Source organism: Zootoca vivipara, chromosome 2 (assembly GCF_963506605.1).
Source record: "Zootoca vivipara chromosome 2, rZooViv1.1, whole genome shotgun sequence".
Lineage (NCBI taxonomy): Eukaryota > Metazoa > Chordata > Lepidosauria > Squamata > Lacertidae > Zootoca > Zootoca vivipara.
The window spans coordinates 99,744,404-99,771,229 of NC_083277.1; the positions used below are offsets into that span (position 1 = coordinate 99,744,404).

General features: G+C 41.5%; 1 protein-coding gene across 3 annotated transcripts; it reads right to left on the minus strand.

The window, feature by feature from the left end:
• Positions 1–19: 19 nt before the first annotated feature.
• COG1 (component of oligomeric golgi complex 1) lies at positions 20–26,060 on the minus strand. Of its 3 annotated transcripts, XM_060271958.1 has the most exons (15): positions 25,697–26,060; positions 23,300–23,544; positions 20,686–20,867; positions 18,597–18,767; positions 18,342–18,498; positions 10,159–10,369; positions 8,495–9,283; positions 7,695–7,841; positions 6,572–6,733; positions 4,228–4,355; positions 2,847–2,955; positions 2,169–2,278; positions 1,995–2,073; positions 1,587–1,627; positions 567–720 (listed from the first exon to the last, which is right to left on the minus strand). In XM_060271958.1, exons 1-15 carry the CDS (start codon positions 26,054–26,056, stop codon positions 699–701), a joined length of 2,913 nt encoding a protein of 970 aa, XP_060127941.1. In that variant the 5' UTR covers positions 26,057–26,060; the 3' UTR covers positions 567–698. The 3 variants fall into 3 exon arrangements, with proteins under 3 accessions (XP_034954752.2, XP_060127941.1, XP_060127940.1); XM_035098861.2 differs by lacking the exon at positions 1,587–1,627 and having other exon boundaries at positions 20–720; XM_060271957.1 differs by lacking the exon at positions 567–720 and having other exon boundaries at positions 981–2,073.
• Positions 26,061–26,826: the final 766 nt, after the last annotated feature.

Consider the following 26,826-nt stretch of genomic DNA (forward strand, 5'->3'; position numbering starts at 1 on the left):
GGATTCTTTTTGGGGAGGGATGGCGGGTGGATATCTTTTGACATGTCATGATGGGTCTGAGAATCCACTTCTGTATAATAGGAGTGCATAATAAGTACAGTCTGACTTCTTAATCTGTTCATTAGTAACCGATGCTTTATGTAAAATCCTTTCAAACATTTGTGTTCAGTTTTATAAGTCTTTTTTTAATTTCAATAAATAGTGAATATGTTTTTATGGTAAATTAATATTTCCTAAGGTTGAATGTTCATGTGCATTAAGGTTATTTGAAAATACTGCTAGTAAGATTTCTCAGTATAAATGTGCTAAGTGGAAGACAGCTTTACTCAATTACAAACAGGAGTGTGAACTATTGTTTTCTTACTGTACTCAAAACCAACAGTAACCATTTCATTGCTTATGTTTCTTAATACATAACAGCTATTTAAAATAGATGTTTTCTGTTAATAGCTTCAAGTTACCTAAGCAAGGATCCAGTCTCTTTGGCAGTAAGTACCACAACTTAAATTCCACTCCCTTAAGTTATGCTGAAGTAGATGCTTTTTACAATGCCAAAAGTACAATCATTCACGTTTTATTGAATCATTTGGTCATGCTAGAGAGCCAGCCAAGTTTAAATAAAGATGGTGCTGCTGTGTCCTCCTCCTCTGCCGCAAGCTGCCTGAACAGAGAGCCAGGGCGGAACGTCTCTTCTGCTCTTAGAAGGGCAGCAGCTGGGATCTGTTAAATTAGCAAAAGAAAGTCAGTAACCTCCTAGGCTTTCTTCTTTTTAAGCTGGCTTGTATTCAGAGCAGGCTCATGAGTAGCTACATAAAACCAGACAGGGGGTGGTTAAAAGGTGCAGTTCTCTATGTAGCAGAGGGAACTGTAGAAACAATCACCCTTGCCTTGAAGCCTTTTGGCATGTTCAGGAAATTTTACACTTCCCTAGTAGGCTTTTGAGACACAGAAACACACTGTCTGCTGCACAACTCCACTTACGGCAACTTCCTAGGTAAGGAGGCAGACATGTTAAGTCCGTTTTCATACCTACAGTAGTAGCTTTCCCTTTTTTTGAAAGGATAACTTACTGGCTTACTCTATTACTACAGGGAAGGAGCATCATAATGGCAAGCAGAAAGGGAAGCAGTTTTGCTTATGTAGTATGTCTTACATTACAAGTCCATTTTAGTCTAAAATTAGGTTCATAACTCCGCCATAGCAACAGATGCTTCTGATATTTAACATGTGAATTTCTTTACATACTAAGAGCTTTAGACGGAATTCCATTTTGCAAGAGATAAACTCCAAAAATACAGAGGGTGAAAATAGCATGCCAGTGGAAGTAGTGCAACAGATATCAGGGTGCGATATGTACCAATAAACAACCTCTTTGTCCACCCTTCCCTGCAGCACCTTCTAGGGTGTAGTGGTTGCATGGCAATACAGAAGGAAACCCATGCCAGCTGCTAGTATGCATTCAATTTCTCATATGTAAACTTGGTAAATTTGACAGCAGCTATCAAGTTCTATGGCTACATAAGCAAGCCTTAGCACAGAAGCCTACAAAGGTGAGGAAGCCACTCAAGTCACACATGCTTTAATACCCCAGCAAGATTTCTTCAGGGGTTACTTGGTCAGCATCATACTAGAATGAAGGGTACAAGACAGTTAGATTAATCACTCCTTTAACATACCTTACTATTATCAGAGATAAGCTGGTTGAGATCTGTCAATGTGCAAGTCTGGACTAATAATATATGCTAATATTGCTATCGACTCCTAGACACAATTTGACAGACTTAACTAATTCATCTTCAAACCTAGAAAAGTGTAAGCTGCTCCTGAAGTGTCCAAAGGAAATTGTGGCATGAGTTTCTGATATTTTTAAAAAATAAATAAATAAAACAGCAGCACCCTGGGCTCCCTAGGAAATTTTTAGCATTAACATTGCCAGTGCAACTAAACAGTTGGCAAGAGTGGAGAAAACCATAAACTAGAATAAAGGAACAAACCTGAGCCTTCTGTTCAGTGTTTCTTATAGCTGATTTAGTCTTGCGTGAGCTTGACATGCTGAGTGGCAACAGCCCAAATCTGAAAGAAAGAAAAAAAAGTGGTAAGATATTTTGCACCCCCACATGCTTTGTTTCACAGACTACTTCCTATTGCCTCTAGCGCGAGTCACTTACCTGATTTGACTAGATGCTAGAGGTAGAATGTTATGTAATTCTTGAGAAGTTAAGTTACTGCTTCGGCTGGTGTACTGATTCTCTGCCCCTGTTAATAAGCCAAACAGGACCTAGAGGAGCACAGAAAAAGGTAATTGCTTGGTTGTGGTGACAGTAGATGCAACTGCCAAGTGCTCAGTGAACTAGAAATAGGATTTATTAGATTGGAAAGCAGCACAGGAAGTACCCTTAAACAAACACAAGGCAAGCTCTTCACTGTCAACCTGGCCATGTGTGTTTAAAACAAACGTTTCCCTCTTCCCCCAGGATTCCAGGTTCACTTTTATATCACTTGGGGTTAGGTGTTTGCCTACTGTGAGGCATGAACTTCCAAGGATAAAATCCATAAAAATCCCATGGAATATTTTTGGCTATTCAGGAGACGGACGCTGCTTTGATTCTGAATGCCGCAAATAGTTGAGAACTATTGGGCTGCATGATCAAAGTGTGACCCAAAATGTCCAGTTGTATATATATACAACCCTTTCCCCCTTGGTTTTCATTGTTTTACTGGTTCTATGAATTGCTAAGGAACAAAGTGCAAAATACGCTTTCTAATTTTACCAAGTAAAGCACCCTATCTCTAAGTGCAGTAGCCAGACATAATTGCAACAGTTATGTTCTTTTGCCTGAACTTACAGAGGTCCGCTGCACCAGACGATTAAGGTTGCTGTTTAAGTGTGGTGTAAAGACATCCAAGTCGAAGGGATCTATATAACTCTCCAGAAAGTCTATCTCTTTCTCAATCCTGAAACAGAGGGAGTAAAGCTGATATCAGACAGAGATACATTTTTGACAGTCAACAAGAAAAGACTGATGTGAAAACACAAAAAGCAGGAATTCAATCACTTTCCAACCATAGTAATGGAATGATTAACAGTATCCTGTGCTGAGCTATTTAAAAGTCCCTTAATGCAGTGAGAACAGAGTCTAACATTTTTAAAGTTACATTCTGGTTTCCAGTTACATTTGAACTGATGCCTTACAAGCCAGAGGAATAACTTAAAATGCTCCAAATACATTTTATATAGCAAGGTGCCCTGTGTCTAACAAGCTGCTTTAATGTAACCTTTCCTTGAAACTACTGAGACTGTCCCCCTTTCTGGAATCACTGCTGTGCCCCTGCTGATCGAGTCCTCGTGTGTGTACAGATCTGCAAGATTTCTGATCAGGATTTCTGTTAAATGGCTCCTATTTAAGAATTGTTCTGTTACAAAACTTCATGCACAGATTACAGATTTTGGGGAGCATCTTGCTACTCATGATTACTGTTGTGGGCCCTCTTCTAGTGCTCTTTTCTGCAAATGGAAAGAGTGAGATACAGGTTTGCTTGGTTTTTCTCCAGCCAGCCTCATCTGCTTACAGGTGAAACTCAGAAAATTAGAATATCGTCGAAAAGTGCATTTATTTCAGTAATGCAACTTATTTTTTATTTTTATTTTACTTTTTACAAATGCTTTCTTTTGGAAATTCCACAGTAATAAAACAAATAGTTACAATAATACAAAAATAAACATCGCTAATACATTTCATTAATTACATTCCATTTATAATTGACCCGCCTAACAACAAATAATTACAATTACAACAAATAAAGGCTTGACATATCTTGCTTTGCATGTCATGCATCTATCTCATATATTGGTTTCACCTTTTAAGTTGCATTACTGAAATTAATGCACTTTTCGACGATATTCTAATTTCCCGAGTTTCACCTGTATATCCCTGCCCCAAGCTATGGACTGATCTGCATTCAAAAGTGTATACCCTATCCACTTTAGCATAATTTATTATCAATCAATGAACAGCACTGACTTTTACTAAGTAGTGGTTACAATCAGAGCTGGTAGGAAAATGTTAAATTACTTAGATTCAGCTCTGTGTGTAGCCTCACATACACACTGATATATCAGGGCAAGGTCACTGGAGAACAAAGGGTGCAGTAACATTTTAAGGTTTGCAAAAGGAGTAAAAAATAAACCATTGTTGAAAACACTCAACTCTCGACAGAGCACTGTACCTGGAATCCTGCTTGTTTCTGCTGCCTTTCATATCTTCACTCTTAGTTGTCAGGACTATATTCAGATAGCGAAGATCATACAAGAGTTGCAAAGCCCTGTTCTGAGTGATGGGTAACTTCCCTTCTTTCTAGAAACAGGTAGGGGAAGGAAAAATAAGGTTGATTCTTAAGCAAATGCCTAGGCACCAGTCCTCACACATATTTAAAGTTTAATCAACAATCACTTTAAGCATCTAGATCATGTGGTCTCCTGTGCCCAAAATACTAAAAGTAGTCCCCTAATAATCACACTAGTCTAGGAAAATGTTTATTAGGCCCCTGTGAACATGGATTTTTGTTTCAAATCTCATAGCAGAGATAGCCAAAGAATCGCAGCATTTACATACAAAAGGTAGAGCATGGACAGTTGTAGAACATCACAATTTATGCAGTGTCCTGTATTTTAGAGTTACCTGTAACTGCTTGTGTGCGGGCATGCAAAGTGATCTCACACTGTTACAAACATACAGGTTTTCCCCATGGAATCATACCCTCCCCCATTAAGAACTTCAACTCTATGAGAAAGACCCACGTAATCAGACCTGTTCCTGTGGTTGTATCATTCAGATGCTTCCCCATACCATATCAGATCATTGCACAGAGATGGGTCTCCACTCAGGGTGCAATTAAACATGTTACTCTTCCAATCATTCCCTCTGTGAAAGTATTTCAGCTTGCCAGACAGAACACTACCCCTCCCCTCTCCCTGTTTTTTTGAGGGTTCTCCCACCCCAAGTCAATTGCAGGTGGCAGGGGAGCCCTGTTATGTAGGGCTTCTGCTGACTGAACAGGTTAGGTGAATTCTACCCTATGTTAACTAAGGTGCTCTGAGATTGGTTGTCTTCTATAGAAGAGGTGAAAGCAAGATTAATGCCAGAGTCAAAACGCATACATACTTGTAAGTAGCACCAATTTCAATCAGATTGGGGCGCTGCACCTCTACCAATGCCTGCTCTTGCGAGAGGGGGGCGGCAGTGGCGGAGGAGGGATGAGCGGCGGGAAAGCCCTTTCTCCCCGCTTGCCCTTCCGCCGCCGCTGCCACCTGCCTCCTCCGCTAGCAATAGCAGGTATTGGGGCGCTGTGCCTATCCCAATGCTTGCTCTTGCGAGAGGGGGGCGGCAGTGGCACGGAGGGACAAGGACGAGCGGCAAGAAAGCCCTTTCTCCCCGCTTGCCCTTCCGCCGCCGCTCCCCGCATGCCCCTCCTTCCCTGCTCCATGAAGCATCTCATCCCGCCTCGTTGCCACTGACACTTTCAAAAGCCTGCTTTTACGAGCGGCCGGGGTGGAAGAAGTTTGACAGGGAGCAGGGGCGGCCAGCAGCCGCCTGCCCCATCTTCCCTGCTCTGTGAAGCATCTCCGCTGCCACCTCCACTTGCAAAAGCCTGCTTTTAAGAGCCGCGGCGGGGGGAGATACTTGACACGGAGCAGGGAAGGAGGGGCAGGCAGCAGCCCCTTTCTCCCCCCTTTCCCTTTCTCCCCCCTTTCGCTGGTGTCGGCAGGGGCGGGGGAGGCAGGAGAAGCCAGGTAGCATTGCTACCGGGCATCCCCTGCCTCCTCCGACACCGGTGAAAGGGAGGGGGAAGTGGAAGCCCAACAGCATCGCTACCAGGCTGCCCCTTCCGCAACCGCTGCCCCCTCCGCTCAGAAGAAAAAATTTAAAAAATTAACTTGTTTCCTCCTCTATGCTATGGAGCAAAAAAACACGGTATTCCTGGGCAAAGATACTATCAGACTTCTAGTATACTTTTTTAGTACTGACCTGGGAATTCAAGTGCTGCTATGGAAATGTGCAAGGACTAATGGTTTGCTATAAGCCAACATTACTGATTCTCAAAGTAGGTCACTGAATTAACGGACATGACCAATTTAGGCCTATAATTTTTTATTGTTTACTTGAACTTAATAGCTTATTGCTACACAAAAATGTCTCCAAGCAACTTAACAAAACTTTCAGACAACCTACTGCAATTAAAGTCCCAAAAGATACACCCTTTGCTTTTTCAACTAGCGAGATGGTCTGAAGGGACAGAATGTGTCACCCTCCAAATGTTGTTGGACAACCACTGGCTACACCGACTGGGGCTGATGGGCACTGAGCTCAGCAACATCTGTGGGCACCACATTGTCTGCTCCTGCATTAGAACTTTTCCCCATGAGCAGGCCTTGCAAAGCGGGAGCCGATCAATAGTTTTGCTCTTGACAATTCACATTTTTCATTTCCTGGGTTTTCGAATACACTTTTGGAGCAGGATTATCAATCTAGTCAAAGAGTGAGCAGTGGTCCACAGACCCCCAACAACGCACCTTTTCCTGGCTCGCTCCTGACAGTTTTTCATAGCCAGCTAATACTTCAGTCATACAAGTCTTCAGTAGTTCTTGCAAGGTGACCTTGGGAAGGGTATGGCCTCCAACTCGATTGACTTCTTGGCACAAACTGAAGAGGAGGGACTGGACGCACCATGATGGCTGTGAAGAACACCAGTGGTGGAAACGTTATGTTTTCTTGAAAGGACAAATGTTTTTGTTTTGTTTTTTACTTTGCCAGTTCCATACTCCTTTTGACAGTGACACTTATCATGAACTGCATAAAGTGGTATTACAGTGGTACCTTGGGTTACAAACACTTCAGGTTAGACTCCACTAGCCCGGAAGCAGTACCTTAGGTTAAGAACTTTGCTTCAGGATGAGAACAGAAATCATGCTTTAGCGGCGCGGCGGCAGCAGGAGGCCCCATTAGCTAAAGTGGTGCTTCAGGTTAAGAACAGTTTCAGGTTAAGAACGGACCTCTGGAACGAATTAAGTTCTTAACAGGTACCACTGTACAAATCAAGGGTGGCAACTTGTCGCCCTCCAGATGTTGGACTTCAAATCCCATCAGCCCTTGCCAGCATGCTCAGTGGTCAGGAAAGATGGAAGCTATAGTCTAACAACTTCTGGAAGACCACAGGTTAGCCACTCTTGCTATAAATCACCCCCCACCAGGTTAAGTCTACATACGAACCTTCTAAACTATGTCATCAAAATCTATACATTTCTAAGACTCGACAACACAAGTTGTTACTAAATGTGCCTTCTTAGTATGAATATCACTTATTTTAACAGGGACAAGAGGAAAGAAGGGCTTCTATGCTTCTAATCCACTTGAAACTGGAGGCAGGTGCTGGATCCAAATCATTGTCATTCCTCTTCTCTAGAGGTATGATCAGGGGAAAAAGAAAATCAAACCAAGTGGCTATCAGAACCCCACTGCACTTTTGTAACATTCCACGATCTTCTCAGAAAAGGCACTGAGGAGATATGGGCTTCAGTCTCAGCTCTGCTGCTGGGTTATTGGGCACATTTGAGTATCCGTTCCCCTTTCCCATATGTAAACTGAGAACACTGTACAGACTAACCGTTGGTGTGCATCTTACTGCTTTCCACCCACCTGCACAGGGAGCCGTATCTTGGACTTTACACTGCTTCCAGTCTCAGTCTCTTCTTCAATTTCAATCTCTTCCCAGTTGGTGGCTGTTGCCAGAATGGATCCAGCTTGACCCTTTAACAACGACTGTGTGAACCCCTGAACCAGGACCTAGTGTAAAATACAAATAACAGCAGGAGCGCGTCAGAACCAATATTTTTATGCCCAAGTGAGATTTCATGCCCAAGTGAGATAAGTTGTCGGCATGCAATAATCACACAAACACAGCAGCATTTTTCACATTTGAAATTTCTGAAAACTGCCATATGCTATTCTGGCATCATAGGTGTCCTACCAAATTCCATTCCTTCATTTCAAATCCTTTATTTTATTTTAGTACTATTTCTACCAAAAATTAATTATTCTGTGAAGCAATTTGTTTGGCCTTAGCATGTTAGACACGGATATGGAGGGAAGCATGCAAAAAATAGGCAGCCCTGATTTTAGCCAAATCCTGCTTTGCTAAATATGAGCTAAATGTCCTGTCATAGCTCTGGTGACGAATCATGGAAACGCCAAGGATCTTCATTGCATTCTAGTAGGATTCAAGACATTTCTGCACACAAGAGAATACTGCTCAGACATTTTCCTGCCTTTTTACAATCTGCTGCAGATTTCAAACATCTAGTAACAGGGTCCCCACAAACAAATAAACCATTTGTTCTTATGGTAAGGTGGGGGGCATTAGTATTGGATGCAATAAAAAACCAAACTGAAGCACAAGAGGAAAGGGATATCCCACCACCTTCAAGAAAGACACTCACCTTAGCAACAGCTGTGCTCCAAATCCGATAGGCAGACAGGCTATCCTGCAGCAGCCGTTCTTTTAATTCTTGCCATTTAGCCTTTATGGGATTCACCTCTTGAGTTTTCCCTTTCCCAACCTTTTTCAAAGGCCAAGGCTCCCTCAAAACACTTTCTGGGTTACCCGATTTACCCAGAATGCACTGCTTCAAATGCGGGCATAACTCCCCCAACGATCGGCAGAGCCGTGCCATGAAGAGAATGGTGTTGATTTTGGGGTTGTGCAAAGCGTCTGCGCATCCTTGAAGTACATCCCGAGCCTGATGCAGCTCTTCCCTTACACAACCCAGCACATAATCTACACAGCCGATGCAGTGGCTGCGCAACAGTTCTTCTACTGTGCCTGCATCAGCAAACCTGTCAAAGGCAGAGTTCCTGGGTTGAACACGCAGAGCATCCTTAGGCAGAGAGGAGTCTGAGGGCAAGTAGGACAGAAGGTCCTCCAACTTGGCCTTCAGCTTGGAATCCAGAGTGCTGCAGAAGCTTTGAACTCGTGGGCTGTGGGCCTGGGCCTTCATGGATAACCCACTCTTGGTGAACTGACTGCGGTTCGCCACACTGATCCAGGCTGCATCGGGTGGCAAGTCACTTGGATTCTCTGACCATAAGAAAGAGGCCATGTTATGTTCAAATAGCATATGTTTGTTGTGGGCAGATGCATCAACCTTGGCTTCAAGCTCCTGTACAGACACAACAAGGAGCTCCTTGGAGCTGCTGGAGATGTCATCAAATCCTTCCTTTGTCAGTGTCTGGAAAAGAAAAACTCATTACACAGAGACAAAAGCTGGTGCATCACTCACCACAGCACCAACCAGAAACATGGGAATGCTTTTGAGACATAGCAGGAAATAGCAGGGTGTACGTAAACTCGAACAGTCAGGTTGTGAGGAATGTCCTTGAGATCTGCCCCCCTTTTAACCCCCAAGGTTCTTCCCAAAGTTCCACTCAAAATTGATGTCAAAGGAACCAATGCACAGTTAAACCAAGTTGGAAAAGTGGTAAGCATAAAAAGTATATTGCTACCAAATATGCAGTCAAATGGGTTTCTGATCTCTAGAAAGTAAACAGGAAGATGTATCCTGGTATAAAGGATATGTATATTATAATTATATACAATTACAGTGGTACCTCGACAACCAAACGACTCGACTTCCGAAGGTTTCGACTTCCGAGTCGACAACCCCGGAAGTCTTTTTGCTGCCTGCGCAGAAACGGCGCATGCAGTCGGCAGAAGCGCAAAATCGCGCTTCACGTATGTGCAGAACGAGCTCTTCGAGAACCGAAGACGGCCGCGGAACAGATCGTCTTCGTAAGTCGAGGTACCACTGTATTATAAGAATAATTCATCCAGCGTGAGTTAGGGAGTTAGGAGGAAACAAGAGCTTGTGGATGCTTCAATATTTTGCTACAAATGATAAGAATCAGATAATAGTTCTATTCTGAACAAAGTTCCCTTTACACATAAAGAGAACCAGAGTGGAAATTTCCTAATACTGTACATCACCAACATCTCTAAACTAGTGCTACACAGGTCCAAAACCAAGAAGCTCAATTTCATGGCAAATAATATTTTGGCTTAATCTGTTAACCTTTAAGCTACCTAGCCCAACTCTGCCAATGTTACCTGTAATCTGTCCAAGAAAAGCTGTTGTAACAAATCTTCCCAAAAAAAGATGGGTTTGTCAAGAAGCCGGTGACATATTGTCTCCCAGTTCTGACTCATGGACTCACTGGTGAGCAGTTCCCATACAGCATCACGGATTCCAGCCAGACCTTTAAGGCTCTTCACATACACCAGCAAGTTTGTGATCCCAGATCTGATGTCATCATTGCACCTGAAAGAAATGCTAGGAGATTAGTCGCTACCTGAAGGACTCCCTTGGGCGTTACTTCTCCCTGCACAATAATTGCAGAACTACTACTTCTTCCTGCATAGTAATTAAAAGCTGCATTGAAAAATACTCATCTGCTTACATGAATTGTGGCCTTTACTGAACCAGGTACAACAAGGGTCAAACAAGCGCAGCTAGGAGCCAATGTGATGGCAAAGGGTAAAGATAAACTCACACTCTCCCTGAACAAAGCATGATGGGTAGGTGAAGAGTCACAACCTTGTAAATACAGATGAAATTCTGAAGAACTCATAGGTACTTATCTTTTACTAGTGTTTTAACACAGTAGTGTTCTCAGAAAGAGAGTTCAAATATATTGAGCCTCCACTTGTGTGGCGACTGGAGCATAATGGGAAGGGTACCCTTTTAAATTGATCATGACAAAGAGAATAGAGTTCAAATGTCCACCTTGCAGTGAAAGAAAACTAAAGCACAATATTTGGGTGGTAGGGTGGAACAACTAAAATGACTTTCCATTGCTGCACCTTACCCAAAGCTGAAACAGGGGCAGGACAAAGACAAGGTTGGGCCTGTGCAGGTGCACTGACGGGAATGCCAGATTGGCTTCACCTGTAAACCTGTGGACCCCCATCCGACCAAGGTAAGGTACAAAGATGCTGAGAAGGCAGCACTACCTGGTTAGTTAGCTGCCAGGGACTTCCGGTGACGGTGCGCTAGCGAACGGGCGATCAGGGGAGAGCTCCGTGGACATCGGAGCATAAAACAGCGGATAACACCAATATAGGAGGGGGGTCAGCGCCAAGGACCCCCCCCGAATAAAGACGAGGGTACGGGTCACTCGTCGAAGGATAGAAAAACGACGCAGGAACGGCAGAACTCGGCAGCGGCACCCAGAGAGGTGAGAGCTGCGGAGAGGAGCCAGCGTCGGGTTACAAAGTATCTGCTGTCGAGGCGCTCAAATCGCTCGCCTAGAAAGCACCAGAGCTCTTCGGCTCAAGAAACTACAGGGACACCGAACCGTGAGTGTATACAAGGTTATTTGTGACTTGAAGTGTGTGATCACGGGCGGAGGAGCAAGTCGAAGGAACCATTAATATATCGCTGGGAACTTGCAAAAGAAAGCCCCGTGAAAATAGGAGCTAATCTAATTGTCAAATCGCAGAAGCGCCAGGAGCGGAACTTAAGAATTTAAGAAGGGGTGAGGAAGGGAGGCGCGATAGCAAGGAAAGACCAAAGCAACTTATGAAATAATTAGTGAAACCATTCCAAAATGGAGACTTAAATTAAGCAAGTCATTCTAAAGGGTTCTTTTCCGGTCTCAGCGCAAGGAGAAGATAAGGAGGGGTGGAGGAGGAGGAGGTGAATGAAAGAAAGAAACCTGAGACAAAACTTTACAACGACAACTAGCGGTGCAGAAAGAAAAAGACGAACCCTGAGAGCTCCGTGAGTTCAATCACGAACTTATTTACAAACTGCCAGGGCTGCTTAACACTCTGACAAGGAGACAAACGAACTCTCTGTCTAAGACCACAAAATAAGAGCAGTGCATGGTATGGTTACTTTGATGCTTTGAGAGTGAAATAATAGTTATAAAGTAACTCTTGCCCTTAAGACAAACTGCAAAGATTGAAATGAGTTGCTAAAGGTGAAAAAGGGACTCCCAAGGGAAGGAGCAAATAAGGGACTCTGTAAATAAAATTGATAAGTAAGAACAGTGGGAATAGGTGAAATCTAGAAAGAACACTCTACAGCTAAAGAAGAAACCTAATAAAGAGATTAGGTACATAGAAATCAATAATATGCCAATAAGAAAAACCAAAGAACAGCAAGGAATCTTGGTGACAACGGCAGGGAACCCTGCAAGAAGGCAATCCAACCCAACGCCAAACGAGAACGAAACAATGGCAGACATCAAAGAGTTGATTATGGAAATGAGCAGAACTCTAAATGAAAAATTGGTCCATTTAAATGATAAGATGGACTCTGTGGAATCTAAAGTTGAAGGTAATACAAAAATGATCGCAGAACTAACTGGACAAATGAAAGAGTTACATGGAAAGCACAAAGAGCTGGACAAAACAGTTAAAGATCTACATGGGAAAGTTACAAAACAGGACGAAACAATTAAGAAAATGACCACAGAATTCAAAGAAATAAAGACATCCAGAGAAAAAGAAGGCGAGGAGACACGGAAATTGAGGAAGATGCAAGAAGATTTGGCTGATCAAATGGCGCTGATTGAGATGAAGCAGAAGGAGCTGGTTCTCAGGATGAGGGGCGTCCCGGAAACAGCGAATGAGAAAATTGAGGAGAAAATAATCCAGGGTCTGGCAGAATGGTTGCAAGTTAAAGAAGAAGAACTATTGATGGATGTGGACAAGATTTATAGAGTGAGAATAGACAGAGCACGAAACATCAAAGGACCAGGAGATTGCATGGTTTTTTTAAATTCCATGCTTCTTAAAGACAAAATTCTTCAAAAGAAGAAACATGAAAACCTAACCATCGAAGGAAGGACAGTGGCCATTTTTAAAGAAATACCCAAAAGATTCCGGCTTAAGAGACAGGCGTATAAAGAGCTAACAGATGCCCTAAATAAGCAAGGAGTGTGGTATACTTGGGAGTATCCCGATGGAATCACCTTCGTGTTCAAAGGGAGGAAAAAAACATTTAAATCGTGGGAAGACGCAGAGAAATTTTGCAACAGACATAAGAAAGAACTGTTCAAAGAGGGTGAAGAAGCACGTGACGACGAGAACCAAGTGACTGAATAAATCCTAATTCCAAATTCCCAAATTTTCCAAAATTGAAATTTAAAGCAGTTATTCTAATTTTGTTAATTAATTAATTGGCTTATATTCCTCATAGCAAGAATGGAGATATAGGAGGTTGTGTTGATTGTTTCCCCTTCTTTGTCTCCCTTTCTTTTTTTTACCCCCCACCCTCCTTTTCCCCCTTTCCCCCTCTTTTTCTTTTCCCTCTCCTTTTCCTTCCCCTTTTATTTTCATTCCCTTCCCCCCCTTTTTTTTTCCTCATTTTCCCCCTCCGCCTCTTAACCTCCTTCAAGCACTCCAGTTTAATTTCGGATCAAAATTTATTAGATTTCAGATCAAAATTTATTATTGCTCTTCTCTTCTTCCCCCTTTTCCTCTTCCTTCCCCCTTTATTTTCGTTCCCTCCCCCTCTTTCATCCCCCCTTCCGCTTCTTAACCTCCTTTGGGCACCTCAGCTTAATTTTAGATCAAAATTATTATTATTTTTTCCCTTTCTCACCTATCCATCCTTTTTAAATAACAATAAAGAATGAATCTTAATTTGAGTATCATCTCGTGGAATGTTAACGGGTTAAATAATAAATTTAAAAGGAATAAGATCGAACATATATTGAGAAAAGGAGGTTGGGATATCATGTGTTTACAAGAGACACATGTGTCTAAAGAACACGAAAAAGTATTGATTAATAAAAGATTGGGGGAAGAATTCCTATCCCTGAATAAGAAAAAGAAAAGAGGAGTAATTATTTATGTTAAATCAAACATCAAAGCGGAAAAAATATTCCACGATGATGAGGGGAGGATGGTGGGGATAAGGTTGAAATTATTGAATAGAAACATAATTATCATAAATGTATATGCACCAAATGGATGTAAAAAAGAATTCTTTAAGAAATTAGGAATGAAAATGGGGGAACATATATCAGATGAAGAAATTATTTTGTTGGGGGATCTTAACGGAGTTATAAAATCTGAATTAGATCGATCAAATGGGGGGAGGAGGGATAGAGGGAAGTTACCAGAAACTTTTTTCAATATAATAGATAATTATGGTTTAGAGGATGTTTGGAGAAAAGAAAATCCAGAGGATAAAAAATTTACATATTTTTCGGGAGCAAAGAAATCTGCATCCAGAATCGATATGATTTGGGTTTCATCAGGATTGTTAGTAAATGGAGTTAAAAGTGAGATTCTACCTAAATCAATAACTGACCATAACTCAGTGACGGTCAAAATTAAAGAACATAAGAGGAATAAGAATACGAGATGGAGATTAGATGAGAGAATTTTAAATGATGAAGCCTTTGTGAATAAAGTTAAAAAATTACTGAAAGAATACTTTGAAAATAATGTACAACAGGGGATGGAGCTAACAACGATATGGGACGCGGGAAAGGCCTTTGTGAGGGGTATCTACATCCAACAGAAGAGCATAGTTAAAAAAGAGAGAGAAAAGACCATGAGAGAACTCATGGGAAAGATAGAAGAAAAGGAGAAAGAATTAGCAGTTAATCCTCAGAATGAAGAGCTAATAATGAGAATCAAAATTTTACAAAAAGAATTATCAGTAAAAGTGGGATATGAAGTTGAAAACAAAATAAGATGGGCCAAACAAAAAACATTTGAGTGGGGAGGGAAAGTGAGCAAATTATTGGCATGGCAACTTAGGAAAAAACAGAAGGAAAGATTAATTACAGAAGTTATGGATGGGGGAAGAAAATTGGGCAAACCAGAGGAGATACAAAAAAGTTTTGTTAGATATTATAAGAAATTATACGAAAAAGGTGACATCAATAAAAGAAAATTGGAGGAGTTTATTACAAAGAGAGGGGGAAAACAAATTACGAAAGAAGAAAAAGAATGGCTGGAACAGCCGGTGACCATGCAAGAGATATACGAATCCATCCAAAAATTAAAAATAGGGAAAGCTCCAGGAACGGACGGGTTGTCAAGCCGACATTATAAAATTTTTCGGGAAGAACTGGGAAAAACCCTTCAAAAATTATTAAATGGTATTATGGAGAGAGGAATATTCCCTGAATCATGGCGGGACGCATATATAACTTTAATCCCGAAGGGGGAGGAACAGGTCAAACAAGTAGGAAACTTCAGACCAATATCTTTGCTCAATGTAGATTACAAAATTTTTACGAATATATTAGCTAATAGATTGAAAAAGATTCTAAACAGACTTATCGGACAAGACCAACAAGGCTTCCTGCCAGGTAGAAAAATGGTTAAAAATGTAAGAACCCTTTTGGACCTAATAGAATATTTAGATTGGGCTCCAGGTAAGAAGGCAGCCTTTATCTTTCTAGACTTAGAGAAAGCATTTGATAATTTATCATGGGAATATATGGAAAAAGTATTAGAAATTAAAGGATTTAATGGGAAATTCATGGAAGGAGTTAGGGCAATCTACAAAAAACAATATGCCAGATTGATTCTAAACGGGGAGGTATTGGAAAGATTTGAGATCAAAAAAGGGACCCGACAGGGCTGCCCCCTATCCCCGTTATTATTTATTTTATCAATAGATTGGTTAATAGAGGATATAAAACAGGATAAGGGAATACAAGGTATAAAGGTGAAAGGGACCATTTCCAAAATAAAGGCTTTCGCAGATGATATGATAATAATGTTAGAGGATCCGGCGGATTCGATAATAAAATTAAAAAGAACATTAAATCTCTTTACAGAGATATCAGGACTCAAAATTAATGAACGGAAAACCAAAGTAATAATTAAAAACATAAGAGAAAATGAATTGCTTGAATTGGAGGGATTAATGGAATGGGAAATAGTAAAAAAAATCAAATATTTGGGAGTGGTAATAACAGCAAATAATATAGAATTGTTCGAAAATAATTATATAAAATTATGGAAAGAAGTTAAGAAAGATATAGAAAGATGGAAGGGGTTAAATTTGACATTTTCAGGTAGGATAGCCGCTATTAAAATGGCAATACTGCCGAGAATCTTATTTCTATTTCAAATGCTACCGGTGATTGGGAGGAAAGAAATTTTTGACAATTGGAGGAAAGATCTGAGCAATTTTATCTGGCTGGGGAAAAAAGCAAGAATCCAATACAAATTATTGACAGATGTTAAGGAGAGAGGTGGATGGGGAGTCCCCGATTTAAGAATTTATTACGCGTCGGCTTGTCTATGTTGGCTCAAAGAGTGGATCTCTCTGGAGGATAAAGAGCTCCTAGAAATAGAGGGATTCAGGAATACAATGGGGTGGCATGCCTACCTCTTATTAGAGAATAAAGGGAATTCTAAACATTTCTCTGATCATGTGATAAAGAAATCAATTTTTGGAATTTGGAAGGAATTCAAGAATCTAATTGAACCTCAAACACCGTGGTGGGCCTCCCCATTAGAGATGACCGCGATGGGAGGAAGGGGCAAAAATGAGAGGTGGCTGACTTACCAAGATTTAATTAAAAAAGAAGATGGGGAACTAACTTTAAAATCATATGAAGAAATCAAAACATCCTGCGCCAGCTGGCTTCAATACTGTCAAATTAAGAGTTTATTTAAGGAGCATAAAGAATTAGGATTTAAAAAAGAGAAATCAAAATTGCAAGAAATTATAATTGACAATAATATAAAACCTCTATCTAAAATGTACCAATATTTGTTAGAATGGGAATTAAAAGACGAAGATACGAAATGCGTAATGATTAGGTGGGCCCAGGATTTGGGAAGGCCAATTCTCAAATCACAATGGGATACATTATGGAAAAAAACAATGAAATTCACGGCCAGTGCGGGTATTAAAGAAAATATAATGAAATTAATGTACAGGTGGCATTTGACCCCGAATAAATTAGCGAAATTTTATAAAAATGAATCCAAGATGTGTTGGAAGTGCAGTAAGGAGGTAGGGGATTATTTTCACTGCTGGTGGGGATGTCATAAAATCAATAAATTTTGGAGAGATATATATGAGGAGATGAAAAAATTGATAAGAATCACCTTCAGAAGGAAACCAGAGTACTTTTTATTAAGTCTGCTACCCGAGAATATTCCAGAAAACAAAAAAAATGTTTTCCTCTATGCAAGTGCAGCGGCAAGACTTCTAATTGGCCAAAAATGGAAGAAAGAGGAGGTACCCACGGTTCAAGAGTGGCAATTGAAGTTAATAGAATTCATTAATTTAGCAAGGATGACAGCAATAATTAGAAATATATCTAAAGAAAAATCTTTAATGGAATGGGAATGTGTAGAAGTGTATTTTAGGAATAAAGGAATTAAAACTGAGCTTGCGATTTGTTGGGATTAGAGCTGCATGGGGATATAGTTATAGTTAAAATTACATTCACATAAATAATAGTAAAATTTAAGGAAGTTAGAGAGAATTAACGGTTAAGAAAAGGGTAATGCAAGTACCAGGAAGATTACAAGTAAAGCGATATATAAAGGGTTGGGAAGGAATTTTAATTGGAGTGATTTTATTGATGGATTGTAAATTATATTAATTGTTGTTTGTTTGTTTGTTTGTTTGTTTGTTTGTTTTTGTTGTGTTTTGTTAATTTGTTTATGAGTTTGAATTCTCTTTTTTGTTTATGGATTTGTTGTAATTTTTTTAAAAAAGATGAGAAATAAAGTTTGTTTTAAACACTTAAAAAAAAAAAAAAAGTTAGGGCTGCCAGATGGACCAGAATTATCCCAGAGCGACAATCCAGAGGCAGCAGGAAGCAAATGAGACCAGCAGAAGGCCATATTCCACAATCGTTAGGGTGCTACGAAATATCTAGGTACACTTTTGAAAGCTGCATCTTTTTCTTAATTTGTTCAATCTATGGAATTCAGATAATCAGTACCAACCACCAGTGCTTTTTTCTGAGGGGAAGCAGGGGGACGCATACCCCTAAACATTTTGTGAATCTAAGGGGAGAAGAAACTATTTTTTTTATTTTTTTTATTTCTTCTCTAGCACAGTGAATCATCAGTTCTGTTGCTATCCCCAATGGCGACCTCATTTCCTGCAATGGTGTTTCCAGAGTTTCAGAGGAAATGAGAATATCCCTAAACACTTTTTTAAAGGAAAAAAAAAGCACTGCCAACCACAATGATTTTCACACGACCAGCGTTTTACCCAAGTCTATAATAGACCAGGCAATGTGCTTTTCAATTGGATCACGATGGCAAAGCTAGCTCCTCAGACTCACATATTGATCCATTTCTGAAGTGTATCTCTAAGGTAATCCTGGCTAATAGGATGTGCCAGAGTTCTGAGTGTTGGCTGGAATTCTGCGATGGAAGATGGCAAATATTTGAATGAGCTGCTCAGCTTGGTTTCTTCCTTCAAAGCTGTGATGCCCTTACCTAAGAGAGAAGAGAGGTCAGGCTACTGCGGATTAAACAAGGCCCTGATTAAATTAACATGCTAATTTTGCATAGTCCCTACCAGTTTTGCTGCTCACCTGCTGGATGCTGGCTTGTGATGGTCTCCAGGGTTGAGAAGAGCAAACCACAGGGAAGAGATGGGTCTGAAGGCATTCCCTCTGGCAGGGAATAGAAGAGGGCATGTGCTTGATACAGGGTTGTGGCTAGCAGCTCCACCAAGGAGCAAACTTGCGCTTTAATGCCAGCATCTGGTTAAAAAAAAAGCCAGTGAATAATAGCCACTTTGCAGGGTAGAAGTATTGATTGTGCTCATAGATAGACACTTTCTTCTGCATTGCAACTGCTGCCCTGAGTAGTAGCAAAGAAAAAAAATCATTTGATGGTTAACATATTTCCATATTCTCAAAATTCAACTGGGCCGGGGGGGGGGGGGATGGGACGAACAGCAGTTTTAAAATGTTATCCAAACACCAACCACAATTTAAGAAGGATGTTGATAAGCTAGAACATGTGCAGAGGAGGGAAACCAAGATGATCAAGGGTCTGGAAATTAAGCCTTATGAGGAGTGCTTGAAGGAGCTGGGTATGTTTAGCCTGGAAAAGAGGAGACTGAGAGGAGATATGATAGCCATTTTCAAATATCTTAAGGGCTGTCACATGTAAAATGGAGCATACTTGTTTTCTCCTGGAGGGTAGGACTCGAGGCAATGGCTTCAAGTTACAGGAAAAACTAGATTCAGACTAAACAAGCGAAAAAACTTTCTGAAAATAAGAGCTGTTCAGCAGTGGAGCAGACTCCAACAAGAGGTAGTCAACTCTCCTTCCCTGGAGGTTTTTAAGCAGTGGTTATCGATGGTCATCTGTCATGGATGCTTTAGCAGAGATTCCTTAATTGCAGTGGGTTGGACTAGATGACCATTGGGTCCCTTCTAAGATTCTAACTTTAACCATTCTTCCCCCAAATTTAAATTTATCTCTAATGCAAACTTAGGTGTTCCAGCAGGCAATAGAATTAAGTGGACACCAGTACTCAATCTAGCACTGACACCTTCTTTATACAGATGACTTAAGGACTATTCATATTGCTATTATCTCAGCTACCTCTGCTGCTGAGGCTATGAATTTATTTAAGATTTTGACTGACAGGTTGCAAGACCACTTGAGAACTGAGATCAAGAATAGTGGCTCAAGGAGATCAATGGGATCTTCCAGCTGGTTCGACAAAGAGTGCAAGCAGGCTAAAAGCCAGCTGAATAGAGTTTACTGTAAATACTGCATACTAGGAACTCTAATTTACCCCTCTTAATTAATAAATATGTTTCCCTCAGACAGAAGTAATAACTTCTGCTAAGATGGAAAAAATCAGAAAGCAGAAAAACATGCTCGGCATATCTTAATAAAGTCCTCTCACGATAAGAACATCTGCCTCTTCTGGCATACAATAGCAGGCCTGCTGGAGAATGCTTGTAATGTTCCAGATGCTTGTAATGCATCCGATAGTAATGTACTATCGGATGCAGTATTATTATTCACTCTATCATGGGCAGGATGATGAGGTCACCCAAACAGAATCTTTGAAAAACTTACCAGACTGGCCTCCAGTATCTATAACTGAGGCCAAAAACCTTATTTCACAGTTTAAAAATAATAAAGCACCAGGCATAGACTATTTGCCCCCAGAACTGCTGAAATCTAACATCGAATGGTGGGCCTCCCTGCTGGCGGTAATATTTTCACTTATTGATTCATCCGCGTTATTTCCTGAAGTTTGGGCCATGGCGGTAGTCATCCCTATATTCAGAAAAGGCCTTACATCCAATCCGGCTAGTTATAGACCCTCTTCTAGTTATTACTTCTACTTTAGGATTAGAAACATACATGAATATTGCTGTGAAATAATCCCAAAAATACAATAGTCTCAAGTGAGCTACTTTTAGTGACTTCTCCAAAGGCAAGGCAGATATACCAAGCTATCACTTTATTTTTTTGGGGGGGGGGAGGAGAGAGAACACTGACATCTCTGAAACCAATAAATTGCCACTGACATTTATTCAGTGTAGGAATAAGTCTGCTTAGTGTCCATCTGATGGAAGAAACAAAGGTTCAGACCAGGGAATTGGCCTGAGATGGTACACTGATTTAGATGAAAATTATGCTTGTACTCACCATGATGGGGCTGATCCAGAAGCTGCTGAATTGCAGATTTCCTGGCCAGCAGGAAGTCGGCAAGAGCCTGGCGTGGAGAACTGCCCTCAAGAAGCATGGCTGAACACAATGCCTCTGCTACTGCTTGGTCCAAAACAGTCTGGCATTTCAGTAGCAACTTGCTCTCATGTAGGATTGTTGACCTAATTGGTTGACAAATGAGGCACCGTCAAGCGGTGTGCAATACTCAATGAAGGAATTTAAAGTTCAAAACAAGAGTCAGAGGTGGGAAATGATAGCTTAGAGCTGCATAAGATCATAAAGAAAGTGGTAGCTATTTTACTTCACTTGCCTAACTGAAGGGAGCTTTGGGTGAATAATAACCCAGATTTATGTTGATAGACTAAAAAGTGATATTAAAGCTATTATGCTGTGGATGCAAACCCCTTCCATCAGCATGGCTAGGACCAATTCCAGTTTGCTCCTCTCTTCCTAGAATTGCCTTCAGAAGCAGCCATTCCAATTGGCCACATATTAGAAAAGGGCAAGTTAGTAAAAGTGTCTTCCACCATCAGCTCAGCTGGTACCAGCTGCAATTTGGCTTCCCCTTTCCCAAAACTGTTTTCTGCAGTGACCATGCTGCCTGGTAATTATGTAACTCCATTATGTACACTCAACTGCACAATCCTGTTCAGAAGTAAGTCCCACTGAATTCTTGGAGCTTACTCAAAGGCAAATGAGTACAGAATTGCAGCAGGTACAGTATATGCTTATCTTCCTCTTCACTCTATTTTTTTATTTTCTTTTTAAAAAATATGTCTCTTAGATTTTTTTAAACCATCACTATATCCAACATTTTTAGTGCTTTGGCAAGAAAGTGGCATATGTGGAGTAAGAATTTCATAAAGCCAACAGCAATAAGAGTCAGAGATAGACCTAAATAGAATGTACGGTCCCAAAGGTTCCGTATCTTCTTCTTTCTCCCAAAAGTATTGGATAAAAAACCCACCTAAACAAAGAACACCAATCTAGATGGACAACCAAATCTAACACAGCATACTAATTTTAGGCTTATTATCAATCCCCTGACAGAACACATTACAAGCAGCAGAATGTCCTGAAGCAAGTGTCTAGAGTGGATGCAATCCAAGGCTAAAAACCAGTCAGTTTCCTCTCTCTTTCAATGCCATTTACAAGATTGTGTGTGTATAATGTAAGCAATCAATATTCATGTGAAATGTCCAACTCAAACATCAGGGAAGTTTAAATAAATGACTCTGGTGCAACCAAAACAACCTTCTCCCAGATTCTACAGTAATTTGCATGTAAAACATACAGGTGAAACTCGGAAAATTAGAATATCGTCGAAAAGTGCATTTATTTCAGTAACGCAACGTAAAAGGTGAAACCAATATATGAGATAGATGTATGACATGCAAAGCAAGATATGCCAAGCCTTTATTTGTTGTAATTGTAATTATTTGTTGTTAGGCGGGTCAATTATAAATGGAATGTAATTAATGAAATGTAATAGTGATGTTTATTTTTGTATTATTGTAACTATTTGTTTTATTACTGTGGAATTTCCAAAAGAAAGCATTTGTAAAAATTAAAATAATAATAATAGTAATAAGTTGCATTACTGAAATGCACTTTTGATGATATTCCAATTTTCCGAGTTTCACCTGTAATCCAAAAGCTAAGGCAGTACATAGCTCCAGATGGTCTCTACAACGGTATCAATCATATTTTCTCCTTAGCAGTAAGGCAGGGGAGCCGTTGCAGAAACTGACTGGAGCTGCAGCTTCTAAACTGGAAATGTACACGCACCCATTAACTCACACACCTGCTTCTGTTGCAGTGTCAAAACTTTTGGCAGCCCTCAGGAGCCTATCCAATCACCAACACACTTGGTTCAATTTTCCATTAGGAAAGCAAGATTTGAACACATCCAAGAGACTAATTTTTCAGCGGCAACTCAGGAAACAATTTAAATATTGTTTGTTTAATTTTTTGAACTCTCTACTTCCATAGCTGTCAAATTTTCCCTTTTCTCATGAGGAAGCCTATTCAGCATAAGGGAATTTCCTTTTAAAAAAAACTTAACAGCTATGCCTTAAGCATACACTCATCACCACTGAGTTTTAAAGTTTTAAGAGCTGCACCCATTTATTGCTTGTCATAAATTATTCACAAGAATGGGTGGTAGAAATCAGATAGCAGAGATTCTCCGAATATTATGGAAACAGACAGATTTGCAGTTAAAATACCTTATTCTGTGCTTAGTGACAAAACTGCAGGACTATAGTTCTCTAAGCTACCTACCAGCATCTTTTGTGTCTCTGATACCATTTCTAAATCTGAGTTCTTGGAAGAGGAAGGCCTAGTGTTCAAAATAAGCCTTTAAAATTTTGTATTAACATATTTATCTCATTATCCACAAAGGCATGCAAAGCAGCTAACACACTCCAACAGCAGTTGTGGTAATGTTTCACAGCACCTGAAACATCCAAGTTGTTTTCAAGGGCAGCCCTGTAGTTAAGTGTGTTACTGTAATCTAATCATGATGCAGCTAATGCATCACAGCAACAAGATGAGCAAAGCTAGAAGAAGAAGAAATTGGCTGGCTACTTACCGGAAATGGCTAGCTGCAGCTACTTGTCGTGCAAGGATAGGAAAACGAGCCAGAATTGGGCTGTAACTGGTGCCAGAAGAATCCAGCTGCAGGAGGCGCTGGAGGTGGCAGCATAGCAGGTACAACTGGGTGGCATATAAATACTGAGAGGATTCCATAGCGCTCCAGATTTTCTCAGGAATCTGCAGTAGTAGTTGGATCTGTGCTGCCAAACAGTAGAACTTCTCCTGTGACTGGCGTACTGCCTAGGTAGGGAAAAATACGTGTACCCTATGAAATAAACTGATGCACATACAGATACTACTGGAGCATGACTTGAAAGCCTTTTGAAAAAGAGGAGATGCTGCTAGTATATATCCAGAATTATAGTTCATAACTATATGCCACAGTGTTTGTTATATTAAGTGCACAGTTTACCCATCTTTACTAACTCAAAAAGGACAAAAGACTCCCGCAGGAGCTGTACTAGTAGATAAGCAACATGGGTAGCTAGCTACTTATAAGAAAGTTTATAATACTATCATGGAGGTTAAGGTATAAGTTAACATAACACATATCAGTTCTCTTTGCTACAGGGGCAAAAGTAGGCTTTATTTCACCTGGAACAAAGACCCCGTTTGGCACACAAACCCCACATATTTGCGAATGCACAAACACAGGCTGGAAGCCTCAATGGTGCCCCTCTGGAGGCTTCACCCAGGGCAAAAAACCCAGCTAGTCCCCACCACTGGTAATTATGGCTCTGTTTTGCTTTATTATTTTTTTTACTCTGGAACACTTACATGGGACTCCCAGGAGCTCACCCATCAAAACACTGATCAGACTAACTCACTTTTCAAGTTTTAAACGATGTAACAGCTTCACATTACCTCAGATCATTTCCTGAATGATTCCAGTGCTATTTTTCTAGGGGAAAAAAGGTGCCAGAACTCACCACAAATGCCTTCCTTGTTCTCTTACAAATGGCAATGGTGCCCACCTGAGAAGTGCCAAAGTTCCGGCTGGGGGGGGGGGAGCCCTGCCTGAACCTGTAGCGCACTTACGTCTTCTCCTGCTTCCTCAATACATTTTGATGGGTAGAATGTCTCTAACTAGCAAAGTTAATTGTTAATTAGCCGGGCGGGTGGGAAAGAGACAAAGGAAACCCCAAGCAGACCCAAGTCTGGGAAACACTGCTTTAAACAACATAACATTACATTGCTCCAGATAATTTCCTGAACCACCTACACATTCTCCTGCTTCCTCAATACGGTAGGAAGCTTCTAATGAACAACGGCAATTGTTAATTAATTGGGACACACACACATCCAGTGGGTAGTCTAGTGTTTCTCAAACTTGGGTCCTCAGCAGTTGTTGAGGCTACAACTCCCATCCTCCCTAGCCAGCAGCTTGGGGATGGTGGTGTAGCAGGGGTCCAAAGGGCCCCAATTAAGGTGATAATGTAAATCCCTATAAATCCTGGAATATGCTTATATTAGTGAATGGGTTGCAAATGGCTTGCAACAGTGGGAGTCGTAGTCCAAAAACACCTGGCTGTAGACATGTCCTCCTTTGGTAGATGTGTGTGTGTATAGGGGGCCCTGACCATCAAGTCCAGTCGTGTCAGACTCTGGGGTTGCGGCGCTCATCTCGCTCTATAGGCCGAGGGAGCCAGCGTTTGTCCGCAGACAGCTTCCGGGTCATGTGGCCAGCATGACAAAGCTGCTTCTGGCGAACCAGAGACCAGAGCAGCGCACGGAAACGCCGTTTACCTTTCCGCAGGAGCGATCCCTATTTATCTACTTGCACTTTGATGTACTTTTGAACTGCTAGGTGGGCAGGAGCTGGGACCGAGCAACAGAAACTCACCCCGTTGCAGGGATTCGAACCGCCAACCTTCTGAACAGCAAGTCCTACTCTGTGGCTTAACCCCCAGCGCCACCTGGGGCCCTGTTTGTGTGTCTATATATATGTGTGTGTGTGTACACGTGTGTGTGTACACGTGTGTATATATATATATATATATACACGTGTGTGTTATATATATCTTATTTACACACACACACATATATATTATTCGTGATACCCCCACTCAACAACTTTGGTGTATCCCATATATATATATATATATATATATATATATATATATATATATATATATATATATATATAAGCTCAGCAATTTTGCCTGCAAAACACCCCCACCCCCCAACAAACAAACAAAGAAATCCATGAGATTGGGAAGCACTGTATTAAACGGCGTAACGGCTTCCCAATTACCTCAGACCATTTCCTGTGATGCACTTATGGGAGATGTCGTCCACCAACAGCAGCTGGGGGGAGCCAAGTTTAAGACCCCACCACACACACACAAACAAACAAACCATCTCCCCACCGCGCCCCTCAGTAAGTCCCCACCTCAACCGCCGACCTCCGCGCGGCGGGCTGGCCGCTATGAGGGGCGCCGCCCCCGCCCCCTCCGGCGCGCCCCTTGGCCCGCCGCTGCTGCAGCCCCTGCACGGCCTCCACGAGGTGCTCGGCGCTGAGGCGCATCTCGGCGATGGTGTCGGCCGCCTCGATGAGGTCCCGGTAGCGCTCGCCGACCATCTGCCGGAGCTCCTCCCGCTTGCCCTCGATGCCCGCGCGGACCTGCCGCTCCACGGCCCTCAGCTCTGCCACCGCGTGCGCCTCGAAAAGCGACTCGGCCGCCCCCGGGCCGCCCCGCCTCAGGGCGTCCAGCGCCGCCGCCTCGGCAGATGCAGACGCCGCCGCCGCCATCGTCATCGTCGTCCCGCCACCGCCTTTCCCTAAGCCGGAACGGGACGCGTCGCCTCCCGCCTCCCACCTCTGACGTGTCAACGTTCGACATCTTTGACAGGGGCAAGGGTGCTTCTCGGCCCGGAAGGGCAGGCGAGATTTCCACTAGTTCAGCCTCGCGGGCGCCATCTTTGTGTAGGGCAGAGTCGTTGCCTCTCGGCTCTTAAAGGGAACCGAGCGTCTTCCGAACTCGATATTATTTCGTCTGTTAGTTGGGTTAAGTTATAAGAGAGCAGCGTACAGATGAAACTGTAGACGAGGCACAGCTAAAAATCTGCAAAATAATATTTGTTTTTTTTTTAAAAAAAATAAAGTTTTATTTCATAAATGTTTAAAAAAAATCCTAAAATTTATGCACCACTTAAAAGGACCCCAAAGCGGTTTACAGAAAATATAAAGCAGTGAAATCAAGAAAGAGTCACACAACCATGCTTCAAAACATACAATAAGGTAAAATACTAAAACAGATTAACATTGAGTCACCTTTCTAAGCATCTGGGTAAGGCTTGCCTAAACAGGAATGTTTTAGTAGTGTTTAGCTTTGTCTTGTATCTGAAGACAATAAACACTTTGTTACTTTGAACTGTGTGGGAGAGGTTTTCCCTTAACTGGAGAAGAAGCTTTTTCTGCTGGGAGCAGGAAACCTCTGAAGACTTTTCCGGGGCTCCTCATAGATGCATCAATGCACTTAGCTGTTGTCACTTATGGAATCACCATTAAGTTAGTGGTCA

Excerpts from the sequence above, each read along its gene's own strand:
- COG1 (XM_060271957.1), bottom strand. The coding sequence starts at position 26,056 with ATGGCGGCGGCGGCGTCTGCATCTGCCGAGGCGGCGGCGCTGGACGCC. Across the intron at positions 23,545-25,696 it reads CGCGGAGGTCGGCGGTTGAG|GCAGTACGCCAGTCACAGGA; the intron begins GTGGGGACTTAC and ends TTCCCTACCTAG. Across the intron at positions 7,842-8,494 it reads GGAGCACAGCTGTTGCTAAG|GTCCTGGTTCAGGGGTTCAC; the intron begins GTGAGTGTCTTT and ends ATTTTACACTAG.